This window comes from Oncorhynchus gorbuscha, unplaced genomic scaffold, assembly GCF_021184085.1.
Source record: "Oncorhynchus gorbuscha isolate QuinsamMale2020 ecotype Even-year unplaced genomic scaffold, OgorEven_v1.0 Un_scaffold_3924, whole genome shotgun sequence".
Lineage (NCBI taxonomy): Eukaryota > Metazoa > Chordata > Actinopteri > Salmoniformes > Salmonidae > Oncorhynchus > Oncorhynchus gorbuscha.
The window spans coordinates 10,001-28,474 of NW_025748061.1; the positions used below are offsets into that span (position 1 = coordinate 10,001).

General features: G+C 45.7%; 1 protein-coding gene across 1 annotated transcript in view; it reads left to right on the forward strand.

The window, feature by feature from the left end:
• The window catches only part of LOC124028259 (unconventional myosin-Ie-like), a 22,363-nt gene extending 3,929 nt beyond the window's left edge, over positions 1–18,434 (forward strand). Inside the window, exons 3-28 of the mRNA XM_046340368.1 lie at positions 316–405; positions 1,166–1,260; positions 1,402–1,489; positions 1,596–1,685; positions 1,914–2,045; positions 2,128–2,262; positions 2,698–2,830; positions 2,945–3,141; positions 3,581–3,661; positions 8,409–8,495; positions 8,596–8,682; positions 8,817–8,984; positions 9,218–9,303; positions 9,404–9,472; positions 10,796–10,993; positions 11,223–11,367; positions 11,480–11,594; positions 14,376–14,545; positions 14,791–14,936; positions 15,041–15,187; positions 16,058–16,215; positions 16,326–16,400; positions 16,487–16,703; positions 16,866–17,041; positions 17,273–17,408; positions 17,561–18,434. Coding sequence (XP_046196324.1) covers positions 316–405; positions 1,166–1,260; positions 1,402–1,489; positions 1,596–1,685; positions 1,914–2,045; positions 2,128–2,262; positions 2,698–2,830; positions 2,945–3,141; positions 3,581–3,661; positions 8,409–8,495; positions 8,596–8,682; positions 8,817–8,984; positions 9,218–9,303; positions 9,404–9,472; positions 10,796–10,993; positions 11,223–11,367; positions 11,480–11,594; positions 14,376–14,545; positions 14,791–14,936; positions 15,041–15,187; positions 16,058–16,215; positions 16,326–16,400; positions 16,487–16,703; positions 16,866–17,041; positions 17,273–17,349 — 3,162 coding nt within the window. The 3' untranslated portion in view covers positions 17,350–17,408; positions 17,561–18,434. The remainder of the gene's footprint in view (positions 1–315; positions 406–1,165; positions 1,261–1,401; positions 1,490–1,595; positions 1,686–1,913; positions 2,046–2,127; positions 2,263–2,697; positions 2,831–2,944; positions 3,142–3,580; positions 3,662–8,408; positions 8,496–8,595; positions 8,683–8,816; positions 8,985–9,217; positions 9,304–9,403; positions 9,473–10,795; positions 10,994–11,222; positions 11,368–11,479; positions 11,595–14,375; positions 14,546–14,790; positions 14,937–15,040; positions 15,188–16,057; positions 16,216–16,325; positions 16,401–16,486; positions 16,704–16,865; positions 17,042–17,272; positions 17,409–17,560) is intronic.
• The last annotated feature ends 40 nt before the right edge of the window (positions 18,435–18,474 follow it).

Below are 18,474 nucleotides of genomic sequence, written 5' to 3' on the forward strand. Positions count from 1 at the left end.
ACACACACACACACACACACACACACACACACACACACACACACACACACACACACACACACACACACACACCCTATGGACCTGCACACCTGTGTGATCACTTCACCCACATCAGCCTGTTATGAGATTAGCCTTAATAACATACTTTAAAAAGTGTAGAACAACATGGAAGGATAATATGTTTGTCTCAACCACCATATTTACAGTACACCATGTAGCGTTAGGGAGTAACACTGTGATCACAGCTACACACGTCAACGTTGTTGTGGTCCCTGGCGGTGGATATTCAAGTTCTTCTTAACGTGTCTTCCTCAGACCTACATAGGGTCGGTGCTGATCTCTGTCAACCCCTTTAAACAGCTGCCCTACTTCACTGACAGAGAGGTGGATCTCTACCAGGGAGCTGTGAGTAATATACACACTACTAAAGCCGCTGGGCTTGCTGCTGGCTGGCTGCACCTACCTACCTACCAGTTTCAGGATTTGTTTGCGTCTCTCGATCTAGACGGTGAAACTGTAGTGTATAACATGCTGCTTATCAATAGGTGATGCAAAGTGTGCCCTCCCACATTCCCACTATCATGTAAATGATCTGTTCAATGCCATTAAGTTGTCCATTGTTTACCTCACCTCATAATCACAGAGTTAATGAATAACCCCAAGGCTTCCTGTTTCTCAGTTACCTCCTTCATTTCTTTGGTTTCACTCAGGTCTGAGGGACCAGTAGACACTCCATTAACCACTTCTGTTACAAATATGTGACAATGTATTCTACTGCAGAAGTTTTTGTAAATCTGGATAAGAGCGTCTGCTAAATGACTTAAATGTAATGTAATGTAATGTAAATGCCGTTTTTTTGTATCACTATTTATCTAAAGTCATGTAAGTAAGAAGCGTCATCTATTGCGAATGCTGTTTACCGAGCTGGACAAAATACATGTTGATGTTTGATCACCTAGGGCTTGTAGAAAATATTTATTCTCTTCGAATTAGTAATTTAGCAGGTGCTCTTATCCAAAGTGACTTACAGGAACAAATGGGGCACATCGACAGCTAGTCGGCGTGGAGATTCGAACCAGCGACCTTTTGATTATTGGCCCAATACTCTTAACTGCTAGGCTACCTGCCGTGGACACTGGAATAATGCTTTCTCTTCCTTTTCCAGGCCCAGTATGAGAACCCCCCTCACATCTATGCCCTGGCTGACAACATGTACCGCAACATGATGATCGACTGTGAGAACCAGTGTGTCATCATCAGGTCTGACCAATCATCTCACTCCTAGAGATCAAACTGTATACTTCTTGTAACCTGAACTGTCACATAACCCATGCATTCTGTCAATGGGATACCATCACAATGAGTTAGGGTGTTTCCCAAAGCTTTCTGTTGTGTTTGCAGTGGGGAGAGTGGAGCAGGAAAGACTGTAGCAGCTAAATACATAATGGGTTACATCTCCAAGGTGTCGGGCGGAGGTCCCAAAGTCCAGGTATAGGGGATACATTTGACTAATGCTCCCTTCCATTCTCTCATTTCTTCTTCTCAGACACATATGAGTGGGTTCATCTGTTCTCCTTTATTCTTCTTCTTCACAGCACGTAAAAGACATCATCCTCCAATCCAACCCTCTCCTGGAGGCCTTTGGGAATGCCAAGACTGTGCGCAACAATAACTCTAGTCGCTTTGTGAGTAGAACCGGGAATCTGGGAATACTGATAGAATGGATAAGGAATTAGGGGTTGCATTTCATTCCAAAATGTTTTGGCCTTCTGCCATTCACTCCCATTGGCAGAGCTGATGGGACCAGATAGGTGAAGCAATAGGGAGGATTGTAGGTGGAGCTTTGTTGTTGCACTCCTGGTTTAGGCCTTATCTGGACAAGGAACCTTAATCACTGTCTGTTTTTACCACAGGGGAAGTACTTTGAGATCCAGTTCAGCCGTGGAGGAGAGCCAGACGGAGGGAAGATCTCCAACTTCCTGTTGGAGAAGTCCAGGGTGGTGTCACAGAACCAGGGAGAGAGGAACTTCCACATCTACTACCAGGTGGGACAGAATAACAATAACTAATTATGGAGAGAATTCCATCACTTAATTAACCTTTGACCTAATGACCTCTGACCCTTAGCTCCTGGGGGGCGCCACTAAAGAGATGAGGGAGAACCTTGGTGTCACCACACCTGACTACTACCTCTACCTGAATCAGTCTGGCACCTACACCGTGGAGGATGTCAACGATAAGAAGGAATTCTCTGACACCATGGTGAGCTCTCTCTCTGTTTCTCTCTCTCTGTCTCTCTCTCTCTGTCTCTCTGTCTGTCTCTCTGTCTGTCTCTCTGTCTGTCTCTCTGTCTGTCTGTCTGTCTGTCTGTCTGTCTGTCTGTCTGTCTGTCTGTCTGTCTGTCTGTCTGTCTGTCTGTCTGTCTGTCTGTCTGTCTGTCTGTCTGTCTGTCTGTCTGTCTGTCTGTCTGTCTGTCTGTCTGTCTGTCTGTCTGTCTGTCTGTCTGTCTGTCTGTCTGTCTGTCTGTCTGTCTGTCTGTCTCTCTGTCTGTCTGTCTGTCTGTCTGTCTGTCTGTCTGTCTGTCTCTCTGTCTGTCTGTCTCTGTCTCTCTGTCTCTCTCTCTGTCTCTCTCTCTCTTTCTCTTTTTTTCACTTGTATAGAGAGGCAGTTTGTCTTCATTGTGTGTCTGTGTTTTAGGAGGCCATGTCAGTGGTGGGCCTGTCTGTAGATGATCAGGACATGGTGATGCAGATCGTAGCAGGCATCCTGCATCTGGGTAACATCGCCTTCAGAGAGGAGGGAAACTACGCTGTGGTGGAGAGTGAGGACTGTGAGTTACATACATACACACACGATCCCAAACCAACCCCTATCCTATACCCTCTTTGCACTTGTGATCTCTCTCGCTGTCCTATATCACTTCCCTTCCTCCATGTTCCGGCAGTCCTGGCGTTCCCGGCCTACCTGTTGGGAATCTCCCAGGAGGGTCTGAAAAACAAGCTGACCAGCCGGATCATGGACAGCAAGTGGGGAGGCAAGACAGAGAGCATCGCTGTCACTCTGAACACAGAGCAGGCCTCCTTCACACGGGACGCCCTCTCCAAAGCCCTCTACTCACGCCTGTTTGACTTTCTGGTGGATGTAAGTGTCCATTTTCATTTCAGAAGGAACCTGTCAGTGAGGTTTCTTTTATCCTCATCAATTTGCTCACCTATATTCTGACTAATTAACTAGTAGAGGGAACATTTAACAGCAAAGCATGGCCAAACATGTTCACAATTACTACAGAGTCATCTCTCTTATCGGAACATGTATTGGACTTGCTGTCTGAATTCTTGTCCAGTTGTTTGTCTTTTGACTGCTGTGTTGGGAGCCACACAAGACAGAACACGTCTAGAGATGGGAGCAGTAGGGAGGCAGCACAGCTTACACATGTTCTGTCCTGTTGTCTCACAAGAGGTTTACTGCAGTACTGTTGCTACGACCACCACACATTATTTTATTGTAGTACTGTGTCATGAAAATATAGACTAGCAATTCAACTTCTTCATAGATGTCTTTCTTCTCTCCACTCCCCCAGTCTATCAACAAAGCCATACAGAAAGACCACGAGGAATTCAACATCGGGGTGCTGGACATCTATGGCTTTGAAATCTTCCAGGTGGATATTTCTGTGCTTCCTCATACAGGAGTTCCACTTCTGCTGTTGGACTAGGCTTCATTTCTTTTAACACTGTATTCCACCTATAGGCTGTTAGACCACATCATTTAGTTGAAGATCACATGTGACCTGCACACCTAATCACATGGTGTCCTGCACACCTAATCACATGGTGTCCTGCACACCTAATCACACAGTGTCCTGCACACCTAATCACATGGTGTCCTGCACGCCTAATCACATGGTGTCCTGTACACCTAATCACATGGTGTCCTGCACACCTAATCACACGTGTCCTGCACACCTAATCACACGTGTCCTGTACACCTAATCACACGTGTCCTGCACACCTAATCACATGGTGTCCTGCACACCTAATCACATGGTGTCCTGCACACCTAATCACATGGTGTCCTGCACACCTAATCACATGTGTCCTGCACACCTAATCACATGGTGTCCTGCACACCTAATCACATGGTGTCCTGCACACCTAATCACATGGTGTCCTGCACACCTAATCAATCACACATGGTGTCCTGCACACCTAATCACATGGTGTCCTGCACGCCTAATCACACGGTGTCCTGCACGCCTAATCACACGGTGTCCTGCACGCCTAATCACACGGTGTCCTGCACGCCTAATCACACGGTGTCCTGCACGCCTAATCACATGGTGTCCTGCACGCCTAATCACACGTGTCCTGCACGCCTAATCACATGGTGTCCTGCACACCTAATCACATGGTGTCCTGCACACCTAATCACATGGTGTCCTGCACACCTAATCACATGGTGTCCTGCACACCTAATCACATGGTGTCCTGCACACCTAATCACATGGTGTCCTGCACACCTAATCACACGGTGTCCTGCACACCTAATCACATGGTGTCCTGCACGCCTAATCACATGGTGTCCTGCACGCCTAATCACATGGTGTCCTGCACACCTAATCACATGGTGTCCTGCACACCTAATCACATGGTGTCCTGCACACCTAATCACATGGTGTCCTGCACACCTAATCACATGTGTCCTGCACACCTAATCACATGGTGTCCTGCACACCTAATCACACGTGTCCTGCACACCTAATCACACGTGTCCTGTACACCTAATCACACGTGTCCTGTACACCTAATCACATGGTGTCCTGCACACCTAATCACATGTGTCCTGCACACCTAATCACATGGTGTCCTGCACGCCTAATCACACGCGTCCTGCACGCCTAATCACACGCGTCCTGCACGCCTAATCACGTTGGTGTCCTGCACGTTAATCACATGGTGTCCTGCACGCCTAATCACACGGTGTCCTGCACGCCTAATCACACGGTGTCCTGCACGCCTAATCACATGGTGTCCTGCACGCCTAATCACACGGTGTCCTGCACACCTAATCACATATGACCTGCACACCTAATCACATGGTGTCCTGCACACCTAATTGCCACCTCCAGTTACGTTGAATTGTAACGGCTTTTTATTCATACAAAATCGTTAATGCTACGTATGCTCTCTGTTGTGGATAATGACCACCAGGGACCCCATGAAGTCAACCTTAAATGAATGATTCTTTATTATCATCAAGCTGGAGAGGTTCCAACAAACACATGCACCAAGTATGATCTCTGCCGGATCCCTCCCAGGCATGATCCATCAGTAACTTGGTTGTGGGCGTACTGCCACATTGCTTATACTGGATCCTCCCAGGCATGATCCATCCCGTACTGCCACATTGCTTATACTGATAGTGAGGATCCCTCCCCAGGGATCAGTCCGTTGGGTCTGTTAAATACTGATAGTGAGGATTCCTCCCACAGACAAGTATGATCTCTGTGGGGGCAGTCCGTTGGGTCTACTGCTTACACAGACAAGTATGATCTCTGATCCCAGGGGCAGTCCGTTGGGTCTGTTAAATACTGCTTACACAGACAAGTATGATCTCTGCCATTGGGCAGTCCGTTGGGTCTGTTAAATACTGCTTACACAGACAAGTATGATCTCTGCCGGGGCAGTCCGTTGGGTCTGTTAAATACTGCTTACACAGACAAGTATGATCTCTGCCGGGGCAGTCCGTTGGGTCTGTTAAATACTGCTTACACAGACAAGTATGATCTCTGCCGGGGCAGTCCGTTGGGTCTGTTAAATACTGGTTACACAGACGAGTTATATTTCCATCATTTAGCTTATTCATTATTCATTCATCATTATCTTTTGGTTCATGCTTGTGACTGACCAATACCTCACAAGGCTTCTTCTCTCCAAGCTGACACCTTGAAACTGAGATATTCCTTTCTCAAAACAATTGGTTGATTCCTCCCAGGGATCCATCAGTACTACCACATTGCTTATACTGATAGTGAGGATCCCTCCCAGGCATGATCCATCAGTAACTTGGTTGTGGGCGTACTGCCACATTGCTTATACTGATAGTGAGGATTCCTCCCAGGCATGATCCATCAGTAACTTGGTTGTGGGCGTACTGCCACATTGCTTATACTGATAGTGAGGATTCCTCCCAGGCATGATCCATCAGTAACTTGGTTGTGGGCGTACTGCCACATTGCTTATACTGATAGTGAGGATTCCTCCCAGGCATGATCCATCAGTAACTTGGTTGTGGGCGTACTGCCACATTGCTTATACTGATAGTGAGGATTCCTCCCAGGCATGATCCATCAGTAACTTGGTTGTGGGCGTACTGCCACATTGCTTATACTGATAGTGAGGATTCCTCCCAGGCATGATCCATCAGTAACTTGGTTGTGGGCGTACTGCCACATTGCTTATACTGATAGTGAGGATTCCTCCCAGGCATGATCCATCAGTAACTTGGTTGTGGGCGTACTGCCACATTGCTTATACTGATAGTGAGGATTCCTCCCAGGCATGATCCATCAGTAACTTGGTTGTGGGCGTACTGCCACATTGCTTATACTGATAGTGAGGATTCCTCCCAGGCATGATCCATCAGTAACTTGGTTGTGGGCGTACTGCCACATTGCTTATACTGATAGTGAGGATTCCTCCCAGGCATGATCCATCAGTAACTTGGTTGTGGGCGTACTGCCACATTGCTTATACTGATAGTGAGGATTCCTCCCAGGCATGATCCATCAGTAACTTGGTTGTGGGCGTACTGCCACATTGCTTATACTGATAGTGAGGATTCCTCCCAGGCATGATCCATCAGTAACTTGGTTGTGGGCGTACTGCCACATTGCTTATACTGATAGTGAGGATTCCTCCCAGGCATGATCCATCAGTAACTTGGTTGTTATGCCACATTGCTTATACTGATAGTGAGGATTCCTCCCAGGCATGATCCATCCATCATTGCTTATACTGATAGTGAGGTTCCTCCCAGGCATGATCCATCAGTAACTTGGTTGTGGGCGTACTGCCACATTGCTTATACTGATAGTGAGGATTCCTCCCAGGCATGATCCATCAGTAACTTGGTTGTGGGCGTACTACCACATTGCTTATACTGATAGTGAGGATTCCTCCCAGGCATGATCCATCAGTAACTTGGTTGTGGGCGTACTACCACATTGCTTATACTGATAGTGAGGATTCCTCCCAGGCATGATCCATCAGTAACTTGGTTGTGGGCGTACTGCCACATTGCTTATACTGATAGTGAGGATTCCTCCCAGGCATGATCCATCAGTAACTTGGTTGTGGGCGTACTGCCACATTGCTTATACTGATAGTGAGGATTCCTCCCAGGCATGATCCATCAGTAACTTGGTTGTGGGCGTACTGCCACATTGCTTATACTGATAGTGAGGATTCCTCCCAGGCATGATCCATCAGTAACTTGGTTGTGGGCGTACTGCCACATTGCTTATACTGATAGTGAGGATTCCTCCCAGGCATGATCCATCAGTAACTTGGTTGTGGGCGTACTGCCACATTGCTTATACTGATAGTGAGGATTCCTCCCAGGCATGATCCATCAGTAACTTGGTTGTGGGCGTACTGCCACATTGCTTATACTGATAGTGAGGATTCCTCCCAGGCATGATCCATCAGTAACTTGGTTGTGGGCGTACTGCCACATTGCTTATACTGATAGTGAGGATTCCTCCCAGGCATGATCCATCAGTAACTTGGTTGTGGGCGTACTGCCACATTGCTTATACTGATAGTGAGGATTCCTCCCAGGCATGATCCATCAGTAACTTGGTTGTGGGCGTACTGCCACATTGCTTATACTGATAGTGAGGATTCCTCCCAGGCATGATCCATCAGTAACTTGGTTGTGGGCGTACTGCCACATTGCTTATACTGATAGTGAGGATTCCTCCCAGGCATGATCCATCAGTAACTTGGTTGTGGGGGCATTGCTTATACTGATAGTGAGGACTCCCAGGCATGCCACATTGCTTATACTGATAGTGAGGATTCCTCCCAGGCATGATCCATCAGTAACTTGGTTGTGGGCGTACTGCCACATTGCTTATACTGATAGTGAGGATCCCTCCCAGGCATGATCCATCAGTAACTTGGTTGTGGGCGTACTGCCACATTGCTTATACTGATAGTGAGGATCCCTCCCAGGCATGATCCATCAGTAACTTGGTTGTGGGCGTACTACCACATTGCTTATACTGATAGTGAGGATTCCTCCCAGGCATGATCCATCAGTAACTTGCATCAACCCAGTCGAATTGGTTATTAGAAAAGCACAAACATAACATTTTCTTTCACATCTCTATTTAACACTAATAGAAAAACGGCTTTGAGCAGTTCTGCATCAACTTTGTGAATGAGAAGCTGCAGCAGATTTTCATTGAGCTCACGTTAAAGGCTGAGCAGGTAAGTTATAACTCTACATTACTTGTTTCACTCTTTCGTCTTGTGATACGTCTACATTACTTTGGCCTGTTTTCCCAGATACTGACGTTGTTTCTTGTAGGAGGAGTATGTGCAGGAAGGGATCAAGTGGACGCCGATCGAGTACTTTAACAACAAAATCGTGTGTGACCTCATTGAGTCCAAACTGGTGAGTGATCATATTTGGACATTGCTGAAGTTGACCAGACATTTTGCCTGTAATTCAGGTGAACTCGTTACAGTACCAGTAGATGTTGTGCGTGTGTGGTACAGTTCTTGATATACCCTGTTCTTATTACCCAGAACCCCCCAGGCATCATGAGTATCTTGGACGATGTGTGTGCCACCATGCATGCTAAGGGGGAGGGCGCAGACCAGACCCTGATCCAGAAGCTACAAGCGGGAATCAGCTCCCATGAGCACTTCAACAGCTGGAATAAAGGCTTCATAGTGCACCACTACGCTGGCAAGGCACGGACACCATACAGTACAACACTATGGGCCTTTTACAATGCATCCTCATTGCAACCTGATCCAACATTCCACAGATTACAGCTCTTTGATTTAATTTGGTACATTGCCCCCTGGTGGGGGTTTGGAGAACATGGAGCCCACATATCCCAAATATCAGAATGTGTTAGAGGGAAAATGCTGAAATGAAAAAACTGATAGCTTCTCTTTCTCTCTCTCTCTCTCTCTCTCAGGTGTCCTATGATGTCAGTGGCTTCTGTGAGAGGAACAGAGATGTGCTCTTCAACGACATCATTGAGCTGATGCAGAGCAGTGAATTGTAAGTGTAGTGAGACGTGTTATAATAGGTATACTATATGATAATTACATAGTCTGCCACTGACCAGCCTCTCTCTCTCTGTCTGTCTGTGTTTGGGCAGTGCCTTCATAAAAACCCTTTTCCCAGAAAACCTAGAGGCAGAGAAAAAGGGCCGTCCTACCACCGCCAAGTAGATCAAGATAGACCCAGAACAAGGTAAGGATCTGACACGGTTGTGTGCTACTATAATCTCTATAGACCCAGAACAAGGTAAGGATCTGACACGGTTGTGTGCTACTATAATCTCTGTAGACCCAGAACAAGGTAAGGATCTGACACGGTTGTGTGCTACTATAATCTCTGTAGACCCAGAACAAGGTAAGGATCTGACACGGTTGTGTGCTACTATAATCTCTGTAGACCCAGAACAAGGTAAGGATCTGACACGGTTGTGTGCTACTATAATCTCTGTAGACCCAGAACAAGGTAAGGATCTGACACGGTTGTGTGCTACTATAATCTCTGTAGACCCAGAACAAGGTAAGGATCTGACACGGTTGTGTGCTACTATAATCTCTATAGACCCAGATCAAAGTCTCACGTAATTGGTCAGGTGCTTGATTAAGTTCTGGGTCCATACGTGTGAAGAGAAGAGATGGTAGAGCGAGCAGCAGAACAGGTACGAGGAGCGGAACCCTCTGTCTACGGGCCAAATGTCCCCTCCCAAAATTCGAAAGATGTTAACACCTGCAAAATCGTGATTTGTCCAAATAACCAGTGAGGAAAGACCCACACACTGTAAGCACTGCTGCTCATTATCCCACCCATCCCATTCCTTCCCCACAGATACTACCATACCAGTTATGTTTATGTAGATCTGTCCACTAAGTATTATTGTTGCTATGGAAACAGACATGCCAGTCCAATCTCAGATGAGTGACTCCCCCACCCCCCTGTCTTCCATAACATCCCGGCCACGGATCACTGAATGTGTTATTGTTGCTATGGAAACATACATGCCTATGGAAGTCCAATCTCAGATGAGTGACTCCCCCACCCCCTGTCTTCCATAACATCCCGGCCACGGGTCACTGAATGTGTTATTGTTGCTATGGAAACATACATGCCAGTCCAATCTCAGATGAGTGACTCCCCCCACCCCCTGTCTTCCATAACATCCCGGCCACGGGTCACTGAATGTGTTATTGTTGCTATGGAAACAGACATGCCAGTCCAATCTCAGATGAGTGACTCCCCCACCCCCTGTCTTCCATAACATCCCGGCCACGGGTCACTGAATGTGTTATTGTTGCTATGGAAACAGACATGCCAGTCCAATCTCAGATGAGTGACTCCCCCACCCCCTGTCTTCCATAACATCCCGGCCACGGGTCACTGAATGTGTTATTGTACTGAATGGGATATATTTTCTTCCATCAGTCTGTTTACTACTCTGAGCGCCTGGTCTGTGCTACCAAGCTGTGATTGAACCTCCATGTCCTTCAGAAACAAGCCAACAACCTGGTCCAGACCCTGATGAAGTGCACCCCCACTACATCCGCTGTATCAAGCCCAACGAGACCAAGAAGCCTCGGGACTGGGAGGACACTCGGGCCAAACACCAGGTGGAGTACCTGGGCCTGCGGGAGAACATTCGTGTGCGTCGCGCCGGGTACGCATTCCGCCGAGCCTTCGCCAAGTTCCTGCAGAGGTGAGCCCTAAGGTCATAGGGGTCAGGGGTCCAAGAGATGGATTTCCATGCTGGCTTCACAGATTTCAAACGTCAGTACAAATGTATTTGTTCATGTTGTTTTAATCAGCGTTTGGCTTTGATCTGAAGGAATTCCACCCAATACTTTGGTTCCATTTATTTAAAAAATGTATGTATGACTTGAGGACATTCTGCCAGTCCATTAAAATGGCTTTGTGTGGTCCTACAGGTACGCCATCCTGACCAGGGAGACATGGCCTCGGTGGACAGGGGAGGAGAGGAAGGGGGTTCTGCACCTCCTCCACTCTGTCAACATGGACCAGGACCAGTACCAGCTGGGAAAGACTAAGATCTTCATCAAGGCCCCAGAATCAGTACGTCTTTCTCTCGTTACCTAGAAAACCTCTATACTGACACATAACAGTCTGGTTCTTCTTACTATAAAGATGATCATTTCTAGAAGTATTGTGAAATATGTTTCTGTAGTTGTTCTTGCTGGAGGAGATGAGGGAAAGGAAATATAACGGATATGCTCGGGCCATCCAGAAGGCCTGGCGCAAACACATCGCGGTCCGCAAGTACGTCAAGATGAGAGAGGAAGGTAAGGTATGGTTTCTCTCTGTGGGAATCAGCTTTTTGTCATGTACGGTCAGTACTGCATAATAGTGCACTATATCTACTGTATATGTTAAGCCCTGTATCCTGTCAGGTCAGTACTGCATAATAGTGCACTATATCTACTGTATATGTTAAGCCCTGTATCCTGTCAGGTCAGTACTGCATAATAGTGCACTATATCTACTGTATATGTTAAGCCCTGTATCCTGTCAGGTCAGTACTGCATAATAGTGCACTATATCTACTGTATATGTTAAGCCCTGTATCCTGTCAGTTCAGTACTGCATAATAGTGCACTATATCTACTGTATATGTTAAGCCCTGTATCCTGTCAGTTCAGTACTGCATAATAGTGCACTATATCTACTCTATATGTTAAGCCCTGTATCACACTGTCCTGTCAGTTCAGTACTGCATAATAGTGCACTATATCTACTCTATATGTTAAGCCCTGTATCACACTGTGTCCTGTCAGGTCAGTACTGCATAATAGTGCACTATATCTACTGTATATGTTAAGCCCTGTATCCTGTCAGTTCAGTACTGCATAATAGTGCACTATATCTACTATATGTTAAGCCCTGTATCCTGTCAGTTCAGTACTGCATAATAGTGCACTATATCTACTCTATATGTTAAGCCCTGTATCACACTGTGTCCTGTCAGTTCAGTACTGCATAATAGTGCACTATATCTACTCTATATGTTAAGCCCTGTATCACACTGTGTCCTGTCAGTTCAGTACTGCATAATAGTGCACTATATCTACTCTATATGTTAAGCCCTGTATCCTGTCAGTTCAGTACTGCATAATAGTGCACTATATCTACTCTATATGTTAAGCCCTGTATCACACTGTGTCCTGTCAGGTCAGTACTGCATAATAGTGCACTATATCTACTCTATATGTTAAGCCCTGTATCACACTGTGTCCTGTCAGTAGTTCAGTACTCTATATGTTAAGCCCTGTAGTACTGTAGTGTCCTGTCAGGTCAGTACTGTATCACACTGTATATCTCCTGTCAGCCCTGTATCACACTGTGTCCTGTCAGTTCAGTACTGCATAATAGTGCACTATATCTACTGTATATGTTAAGCCCTGTATCCTGTCAGGTCAGTACTGCATAATAGTGCACTATATCTACTGTATATGTTAAGCCCTGTGTCACACTGTGTCCTGTCAGTTCAGTACTGTGTCACACTGTAGTGTCCTGTCGGTTCAGTACTGTGTCACACTGTAGTGTCCTGTCGGTTCAGTACTGTGTCACACTGTAGTGTCCTGTCGGTTCAGTACTGTGTCACACTGTAGTGTCCTGTCAGTTCAGTACTGTGTCCTGTCAGTTCAGTACTGTATCACACTGTGTCGTGTCCTGTCAGTTCAGTACTGTAGTGTCCTGTCAGTTCAGTACTGTATCACACTGTGTAGTGTCCTGTCAGTTCAGTACTGTGTCCTGTCAGTTCAGTACTGTCACAGTGTCTGTCAGTTCAGTTCACTACTGTATCACACTGTGTCGTGTCCTGTCAGTTCAGTACTGTAGTGTCCTGTCAGTTCAGTACTGTATCACACTGTGTAGTGTCCTGTCAGTTCAGTACTGTATCACACTGTGTAGTGTCCTGTCAGTTCAGTACTGTGTCCTGTCAGTTCAGTACTGTGTCACACTGTGTCGTGTCCTGTCAGTTCAGTACTGTGTCCTGTCAGTTCAGTACTGTAGTGTCCTGTCAGTTCACTACTGTATCACACTGTGTCGTGTCCTGTCAGTTCAGTACTGTATCACACTGTGTCGTGTCCTGTCAGTTCAGTACTGTGTCCTGTCAGTTCAGTACTGTGTCACACTGTGTCGTGTCCTGTCAGTTCAGTACTGTGTCCTGTCAGTTCAGTACAGTGTTCAGTACTGTATCACACTGTGTAGTGTCCTGTCAGTTCAGTACTGTATCACACTGTGTCGTGTCCTGTCAGTTCAGTACTGTGTCCTGTCAGTTCAGTACTGTGTCACACTGTGTCGTGTCCTGTCAGTTCAGTACTGTGTCCTGTCAGTTCAGTACTGTATCACACTGTGTAGTGTCCTGTCAGTTCAGTACTGTATCACACTGTGTCGTGTCCTGTCAGTTCAGTACTGTGTCCTGTCAGTTCAGTACTGTGTCACACTGTGTCGTGTCCTGTCAGTTCAGTACTGTGTCCTGTCAGTTCAGTACTGTAGTTCACACTGTATCACACTGTGTAGTGTCCTGTCAGTTCAGTACTGTGTCCTGTCAGTTCAGTACTGTGTCCTGTCAGTTCAGTACTGTGTCACACTGTAGTGTCCTGTCAGTTCAGTACTGTGTCACACTGTAGTGTCCTGTCAGTTCAGTACTGTGTCACACTGTAGTGTCCTGTCAGTTCACTACTGTGTCACACTGTAGTGTCCTGTCAGTTCACTACTGTGTCACACTGTAGTGTCCTGTCAGTTCACTACTGTGTCACACTGTAGTGTCCTGTCAGTTCACTACTGTGTCACACTGTAGTGTCCTGTCAGTTCACTACTGTGTCACACTGTGTCGTGTCCTGTCAGTTCACTACTGTGTCACACTGTGTCGTGTCCTGTCAGTTCACGACTGTGTCACACTGTGTCGTGTCCTGTCAGTTCACGACTGTGTCACACTGTGTCGTGTCCTGTCAGTTCACTACTGTGTCACACTGTGTCGTGTCCTGTCAGTTCAGTACTGTATCACACTGTGTCGTGTCCTGTCAGTTCAGTACTGTATCACACTGTGTCGTGTGCTGTAGCCTCAGACATCCTACTGAATAAGAAGGAGAGGAGGAGGAACAGCCTCAACAGGAACTTTGTGGGCGACTACATCGGCACTGACAACCACCCAGAGATCCGGCAGTTCGTGGGCCGCCGGGAGAAGATCGATTTTGCAGATGTGGTTGCCAAATATGACCGCAGGTTTAGGGTAAGTGTCAAGTATGACCACAGTAACAAACCAACATTAACATTGTCACAGAACGCATAATGCTATTGTTATTCATGTTAGATAGACAAGACAGTGTTTCTACTCCCTCGATGGTTTGGTGGATACTGCCAATGCTTGTCTGCTCAATGAACAACAACCTGTCAGTCAGTCTATATATTGTGGTTCCTGGTCAGTAAGCCTATAATAGCAACAAGTTATATAATATCCCCCTCTCCATCTTGCAGACTGTGAAGCGTGACCTCATCCTGACCCCTAAGTTCCTGTATCTGATTGGTCGTGAGAAGGTGAAACAGGGACCAGATAAGGGACAGATCCACGAGGTTCTGAAGAGACAGATAGAAGTGGAGAAGATTCAGTCAGTCTCTCTCAGGTGCCGGTTTAGATACTCTGGAAGTGTTATACCAGTTGATGGTCATGATGCACAGTAGTAGAAATGGGCTTTTCATTGAAAAGATGTCTCCTTTCCTCCCTCAGTACCCTGCAGGATGACTTCTTCATCATCCACGAGGAGCATTACGACAGTGTCCTGCAGTGCATCTTCAAGACGGAGTTCCTCAGTCTGCTCTACAAACGTTATGATGAGAAGACCCAGAGGAAGCTACCGCTCAAGTTCAACAACCTGTCAGTCAGTCTTTACTCTGAGCTTAGCCTTAGACCAGTCAGTGGGGTCTTACTGTTAAACAGTTGAAACCATAACAGTGGTTTTCTATAAAAAGCTGAGGGCTGGGGAAATAAAAGCACTCTCTCATAGACCGATATGGATGCAAGGACTGATCATCCATGATATCATAAAGAGCTTTAACCATGTTTTGAGGCTATACAGTTTTACATTTACTTTGTATACAAACATTGGAGTAAAGTAAGCCTATATTTTGGGTTCTGACTCCAGTGTATTGATTTATCAGCGACTTAAATGACTAAAACCACATATATAAAGTATGTATAAAAGATGATGGAGCTATATCTTTATAAGATCATGTACAACCACCAAAATGAAAACTAGACAGTCAGGGAGAATCTAAAATTCCAAAGATGTCATGTCATGGGTCTCGCTGTGGTTTTGTTATAATGTTTGAGTCACCCAGATAGCATAAGAACATGGCATAAGCCCTGGAAAAATGTGGAGAATTGTACGAAATTTGCTATTAAAACAAAAAAAATCTCCCCACATATTGAAATGTGTAGAATGGCACGAAATTTGCTTTAAAACAGCAAGACCTGTGGCCAAGAGGAGGGCCTTTAAACATTTTGGCGGGAGACGCCCAAGCTAAATTATTATATTCTTAGAGAATCAATTAAATCATTAATTTATAAGTCCAAAAAGGGATGTTGCAACTGATGATTTCCCTTAAAACATACCAGTGTCATGCTTTACGTCAACGATCATGAATAATCTCAAAGATACATAACGCAAAAGTTATCCAGTTTGAGTCTTTTAAGCCATATCTTAACCCATTGCGCTTCTCTCTCCCCTCTCCGTTCCTCGTTTAGACTGGAGTTTAAGGTGAAGAAGGGAGGTTGGGGGCCGTTCTCAGCTGCTGGCTCCAGGCAGATCCAGTTCCAGCCGGGCCAAGGAGAAGAGGCGGTTGTGAAGCCCAGCAGCAAGGTCCTCATAGTCACCATCGGACCCGGGCTCCCAAAGAACTCCAGTGAGTCCAAGCACTTTGAATGGAGACTTCTATTAGTAGGCTTTATCTGAGTCTGCAACCGTCCCATAGCATTTCAGACACATCACACCTTTTTGTCATGTGTTCCCCAGGACCGACCCGCAGGGACAACAGGAAAAGTCGCTACATGGGAAACCAGACTCCAGGCTCAGGACAGCAGTCACAAGGTGAGAGAACTAGATATCTGAGCCTCTCCAATGATGGCACTCATTTCACTTTTGACCTGACTCAACATCTGTCTCATCTGTCTCAGGTGCCCCCAGGGGCAGAGGCCGAGGTGGGGGTGGTGGTCAGCGGGGTGGGCCACCCTCGTCCAGGGCGTCCAGGGTCTCTCTGCTCCGCCGGCAGTCCAGTATGGAGCAGCCTACACTACCCCGACAACAGAGGTCCCGGCAGACCAACAACCGCTCCAACAACCAGAGCCAGGCAGACACCGCTTTCATGAACGTGCCTGACCAGGGAGTGGCTGGGTGAGTTCTCAGGTCCTGTTTGAATACTTGTTAGGTTGTTAAAATTGATATTCTTCCTGTTGTTGCTGGTGTTTCGAAAAAAAACCTCAAATGGTATTATATACTGTAAACCAAGAAAGGCACTTTTTATAAATCTCTGTCTCTCCTCCCAATTTCGCTCAGTGTTCATCGTAGACGCTCGAAGGAGGTCAAGCCTTCCCCAGGAGCGGGCCGCCCCAAGCCTGCCCCCAAGCCCAAGCCTCGCTCCCCAGAATGCAGAGCGCTGTATGCTTACGACGCCCAGGACACTGATGAGCTGAGCTTCAACGCGGAGGATGTCATTGAAATCCTCACTGAAGGTACTAAACTCTTACAGTAGATCATCTCTGAAGTTATAGTTATATAAACTGAGTATATTAATTACAGTAGTATAAAACTGCTATTAGCATTATTAAAGGCATTCTATAACCACATGTTCAACTGTGATGCAGTCTTCCTGTGCTTCACCTGTAATTCCCTCTGAGGATAGAAAAGGGCAATATAGTCTATAATGGCTAGATTGACCTGTTTTTCACCCATCCTCCCTCCAGATCCATCAGGCTGGTGGTACGGTCGTCTTCGCGGGAGGGAAGGCATGTTTCCTGGGAATTATGTAAAGAAGATTTAGGCTGCAGCGATGAGGGACATGTCCAATGAGAGAAGATCTAGACTGGAGCGATGAGGGACATGTCCAATGAGAGAAGATCTAGACTGGAGCGATGAGGGACATGTCCAATGAGAGAAGATCTAGGGACTGGAGATCTAGACTGAGGGACATGTCCAATGAGAAGATCTAGACTCTGAGGGACACAATGGAGATCTAGACTGAGATGAGGGACATGTCCAATGAGAGCAAGGAGTCAGGTGGCAACAGTAGAATTACAACCATACCAAGTGCATTACTACAGAGACAAAACAAAAAAGCATCATTAAAGCATTTCTCCATTACCATCTCTCTTTGGAGTCCAAGACAAGGGAATGTGATGATTTTTGCCAAAGATGGTTTGAAGTGCAAATACTACTAATTTTTATCAATGGATTGTATCTATTGTTTTAGCATGGGTTAGCTTTTTTTAAAGACTGAACAAAAAGATGTTTTATTTTATCCTGCATCTTTTTATAGCCATTTACCTCGAGTGTTCAAATAAATCTTAGTTTTATTTGCTCTTTCACATTTGTTTAATACATAGGACCAAATGTCCATAATAATCTCAGTTCAGGTGGAGTTGGGATAGAATGGGTAATTACAAAACATTTTTGACAAGATATATATTGTAAAATATATATTAGTTGTGTATTTTATGTGATTATCCATGTCTTAGGTAGATATTTCACTATTCTATATTAGTGAAGATTTGTAAGGCTGAGTTTACACAGGCAGCCCAATTCTGATGTTTTACCCAATTATCAGCAAAAGGGCTGGTCTGATTGGCCAAAAGACCAATTAATGGGAAAATAATCAGAATTGGGCTACCTGTGTAAACCCAGCCTTACCGATCTTCACTGATATAGAATTGTGAAATATCTACCTAAGATGATGATGAACCATAAAAGACATTAACAGAGCCTACCATTTCCCATGTTTTATAATAGGCTACATGGTACATGTTATTACCCAGAGATAATCTGTTAAAGAAAGAAAAGACAGTTGATTGTTTGTCGACAGTTGACGTAAGGTCCTAATGAACAAAAAATTAAAGAAATTGTAAACCATCAGATATTGAGGGGTTGTTTCTTTGGGGGTGGAGTCTGT